Below are 4673 nucleotides of genomic sequence, written 5' to 3'. Positions count from 1 at the left end.
GGGGGGGGGGGCGGGCGGAGAGGGCAAAGCACTATTTTTTTTGTTTAAATGGGAGGGGAAAATAATCTTATTATCTGAAATGCTATTTCACATTCAAATGACTTCTTCGTTTCTCCCAGCTGGAAAGAGTCCTTGTGGCATGGCAATAGGGGGAGGGCTGACATTAACCCCATCCTCCCCTTGACACTTGCAGCCCATGGCGAATTGTGGATGATTGCGGTGGAGCCTTCACTATGGGTGTCATCGGTGGCGGAGTCTTCCAGGCCATCAAGGGCTTCCGCAATGCCCCTGTCGTGAGTCAGTTACATGCACTTAATCACTCTGGTGCCTGCTTGCCTACCGTGTGCCAGGCCTGACTCCAGAATCTGGGGTTTTGGTGAACTGCAAACGTGGCCTCATTCCCTCACCCCAACCCAACTGTAGCATCTCTGTGAAAGGGCTGCGCTGTGAAAATGGCCACCACTGTCGACATAAGAAGGTGCAAACCTGTAGAAAAATTATATAAAGATTCGTTAGAGCTTATTTGAGCCATATAGAGGGCATGCCTGGAAGCAGGGTCTCAACAGATTGAGAAAAATGCTTCCCATAATGACAGTTTGCAGTTTTGTACATTTGGAATTAAGGAGGGAACATAGGGATGATTACATGAACTTGGGAGAAAGTAAAGCAGGCACATCTCTATGATTGGATCATAAGAGAGTTAAGATTATGTGATCTCTGAGGGAGGTTATGATTCTGAAGGGTTTGAAAAAGGCATTTCAGAGGTGTAACAGATGCCCAGAAACAATGGGCAGAGCTTACGGCAAAGATAATCTTTTTACTAGGCAAGTTACAGGCCTGAGACAAGATTACTCACCATGACCTCTAGGAATTTATGATCAGATCACCTTGTGATTTTTATTACAGAGCCCCTTTTTCATCCAAATCACCAAATTCTCTGTGTATGCTGAGCCAGGCAGATTTTACCTACAGGCAGATTCTGGGTCAAAAACCTGACTAGAAGGAAGTGACAAGTGTTCAACTGGCAGAGGGAAGACAGCCTTAAATTTAAGAAAATATTTTTAATTTAAAATAAACAATTCTGTCCCTTTCTCTGATACCCCCCCCCCAGAGATCTCATCAAATGTCATACTTTGCCATCCATTTGCCAAGGTCTCTGCAGTTTATGTCTCTCTCCCCATCCCTCAGCTCCTGTAACTAACTCTCTTGGGTCTTTACCCAAGTTTCTCCCTCTCCTCAGAGTCTCAGCACAGATGCCCCTTCCTTAAAGAGGTCTTTTCTTACCCTTCAGCTGCTATCATCTCTCTTTCTCCTGTTTCCTCTAGGATGCATATTGCTGTTGAAACTGACTTGCTTATCTGTACCCTTGCTCAGGGTCTGTCTGTCCCATTAGAATGTGAGCTATGAGAGGGAAGGGACCAGTTTTCCTTATCCACTGCTCTGTTCCTGCATACAGCATGGTGCCTGGCACATAGGTGCTCAGAAATCATGGAATGGATACATGGATGAGAACTTCTCAATCCAGCTTTGAGAATACTTGTGTTGTGCCTGGTCACTGTGGCTCAGTGGTTGAGCATTGATCTATGAACCAGGAGGTCACGGTTCGATTCCCAGTCAGGGCACATGCCTGGGTTGCAGGCTTGATCTCCAGTGGGGGTGTGCATGAGGCAGCCAATTAATGATTCTCTCATCGTTGATTTTTCTATCTGTCCCTTCCTCTCTGAAATCAACAAAAATTTTTTTTTTTAAAAAGAGAATGCTTGTGTTGGGGTGCTCCCCAGCCCCCTAGTTCTTAGCTGCCTCTCCACATCTCTACCACTAAATACCCCTGAATCCCCTTCCTTCTGAAAAGCTGAAAACCCTCTCTGCCAGTGGCCTAAGCCCTGCTCTGACTCTCATCTCACTTTCCCCAGGGAATTCGGCACCGATTGAGAGGTAGTGCCAATGCTGTGAGGATCCGAGCCCCTCAGATTGGAGGTGAGAGGCCTGGGGAGACAGGAGAGGTTGTCGCAACGTTGGTAGTGGTTGTTGCTTTGGGTCTAGTCCTCAAGTTGGAGGTCCACATGTGAGCCCCAACTCTGCCTGGGACTGCCTGGAAGAGTGACGTTTCCCAACAGTTTAACCCTTTGTGGTCGTTTGTCTGCTCTCAGCCACCAAAGCTTTTTTACCGTTCAGGTCGTATGTCTGCTCTCAGCCACCACAGCAAGGAACCGTACGAATCTTAACTCTGTTCATTCATGTATCAGTTCATCATTTCTCCGAAAGCTCTTAAGTGTCGAAAGATGAAGGGTTTTCTTTTGGCACCTTGAATACTGACTCTGACGTAGACAGTGATGTTTGTAGTGATTCTACTAGTAGTGACGTAGTTCCAAGAAAGAATTAATAAATCTTGTTTATCCTTCCTTCATAATCTTGCATGTTATGTATCACTGCTCTTTCAATGGAAATTAATTCCGACCAGTACGACACCCATGTCCAAATTTAATACGACCGCAAAGGGTTAATATGGGTGAGTTCTGGAGTTTAAGTCTTAACCGTGGTTCTTTCCTGATGTGTGACCTTGGGATAGTGGCTTAACCTCAACCTCATCTGTAACATGGGGATGACAAGTGCAGTAACCACCCCAGTCATTTTGTAATTTATGTAATTTACATAGCATTTACTAAGGGCCAGTTGCTCTGCTAAGCACTTCAATAACATTAACTAATTTAAAATGTTTAGAAGTCAAATAACCCACAGCACCTACATCAGGTCCCAGGACACAATAAGGCCCTAGTAAACATTTTAACTACCATATGGTTAACTGGCTTTCCTAACCTGTTTCCTTCTCACTAAAACCAAGAGCAGAATTCCAGTTCTATGTGGTGGTTTATGGAGACCAAAGTTGCTCCGTTTAAAGCCACATAGAAGGTAAATGTGCTTATAAACTTGTCACCTCCCTATGAAGGAGAAAGGAGTGTTGATACAATTAGAGACTGCTGGAAGGTGTAGCTACCACAAGGACAGATGTGGAGACTGTCCTCTAGTCTAGGCCAGTGGTTTTCAACCTGGGCTGTACATTAGAATCACCTGGGAATCTTTTTAAAATCCTGATTTCTGGGCCTCATCCTCTGGGAATTCTGTTTCTTTGTGATGGGGTGAGGCCACAACATGAGTAACAAAGAAACAGAATTTCTGGAGGATGCGGCCCAGAAATCAGGATTTTAAAAAGCTTCCCAGGTGATTCTCATGTGCAGCCAAGGTTGAGAACCGCTGCTCTAGGAGTTTGCTATCCGTCTTTGCATCTGGGTTTGTCTCCCTTTGCTTTGCCAGAGCATTCAGCCTTGGAAGTCCCCAGTCCGTGAGCCGTGGATTCTTGGGCTTCCCCGGGAACACTAATTGGGCCTCTGTCCCCTTGCAGGTAGCTTCGCAGTGTGGGGGGGCCTGTTCTCCACCATCGACTGTGGCCTGGTGCATGTGCGGGGCAAGGAGGATCCCTGGAATTCCATCACCAGTGGAGCGTTGACTGGGGCTGTGCTGGCTGCCCGCAGTGAGTGCCCCCAGCCCTGGCCCTAGCTCCAGTCCCTTCTACCCTGTTCTGCCAGTACTCACCTCTCTTCCTTCCTCCTTGCTCCTCCAGGTGGCCCATTGGCCATGATGGGCTCGGCAATGATGGGAGGCATCCTGTTGGCCCTCATCGAGGGTGTTGGCATCCTCCTCACTCGCTACACTGCCCAGCAGTTCCGAAACGGTGAGTGCCTGATGGAGCTGGTCAGGGAGAGGTAGGTAATGCTCTGCCTAGCCTCCTCTGTTCACTTTTACTGGATTCTCCCCTCTCCAGCACCCCCGTTCCTGGAGGATCCCAACCAGCTGCCCTCTAAGGAAGGGACCCCGGCCTCGGGCTATCCCAGCTACCACTGAGGAAGTGACCGCCTGTCACCACCATCGTGGGAGTTCCTCTTTGGTTCCCTCCCCGATGATCTACCTCGAAGGGAGGGCTGGCTCCCAGTTGGCCTTGGGACCCTCCAGAGAGGGCCTCTACTCTCTGTTCCCTTGTCCCAGGGTGGGGTGAGGCACCCCAGCTGCCCTTCTCTCAGGGCACCCCAGCCCCACCCCATACTCAAATGTAACAAGCTCTTACCCCAGACCCTTCTGTTCGCCCTGATGAGTATTTAAAACCAGTTTTGAAATGCCTGTGTATGTACTCATTGAGCTACCTATGGGAGCCCCTCCTGAGACAATAGGCACAGCCTCTTCAGGGACACAGAAGACCTAGAATTTGGAGTCGCACAGAGAATGGGCCTTAGTGAATGTCTGTAGAATGAATGAGCGGGAGGGGGAATGAATGAAGTTGTTAGGTACATGAATAAGCATATGTGGGAGCCAAGTGATGAATCATACTCACACAGAGGACTAGGCTTAGGTAAAAGTGAGGAAGCAAGGATTGCTGGTGTGGGGGCGAGGAGTTTCTGACCCCTCCCTCCCAGACCCCCATTTCCAAGTCTAGGAAATCTGACCTCACAGTGAACTCTGGCGTTCTGGATACCAGTCACACCATTGGTGTGAAAATAATCCCCCTCCGATATGGCATCACCATGGACCTGGGAAGAAGTAAGGGTCAGGGAGACCTGGCTTCCTTGAAGAAGGTGCCCTGCCTCAGTCTCCTCTAATGCAACACAGATACTTCTGCTCTG

At 48.4% G+C, this 4673-nt stretch overlaps 1 protein-coding gene across 1 annotated transcript; it reads left to right on the top strand.

Moving 5' to 3' along the window:
- Nucleotides 1–193: 193 nt before the first annotated feature.
- Nucleotides 194–4173, top strand: TIMM17B (translocase of inner mitochondrial membrane 17 homolog B (yeast)). The gene is made up of 5 exons (XM_006758870.2): nucleotides 194–293; nucleotides 1914–1977; nucleotides 3401–3529; nucleotides 3620–3730; nucleotides 3821–4173. Exons 1-5 carry the CDS (start codon nucleotides 234–236, stop codon nucleotides 3898–3900), a joined length of 444 nt encoding a protein of 147 aa, XP_006758933.1. The 5' UTR covers nucleotides 194–233; the 3' UTR covers nucleotides 3901–4173.
- Nucleotides 4174–4673: the final 500 nt, after the last annotated feature.

Source organism: Myotis davidii, unplaced genomic scaffold (assembly GCF_000327345.1).
Source record: "Myotis davidii unplaced genomic scaffold, ASM32734v1 scaffold855, whole genome shotgun sequence".
NCBI lineage: Eukaryota > Metazoa > Chordata > Mammalia > Chiroptera > Vespertilionidae > Myotis > Myotis davidii.
This window is presented reverse-complemented; position numbering and strand designations above follow the sequence as displayed.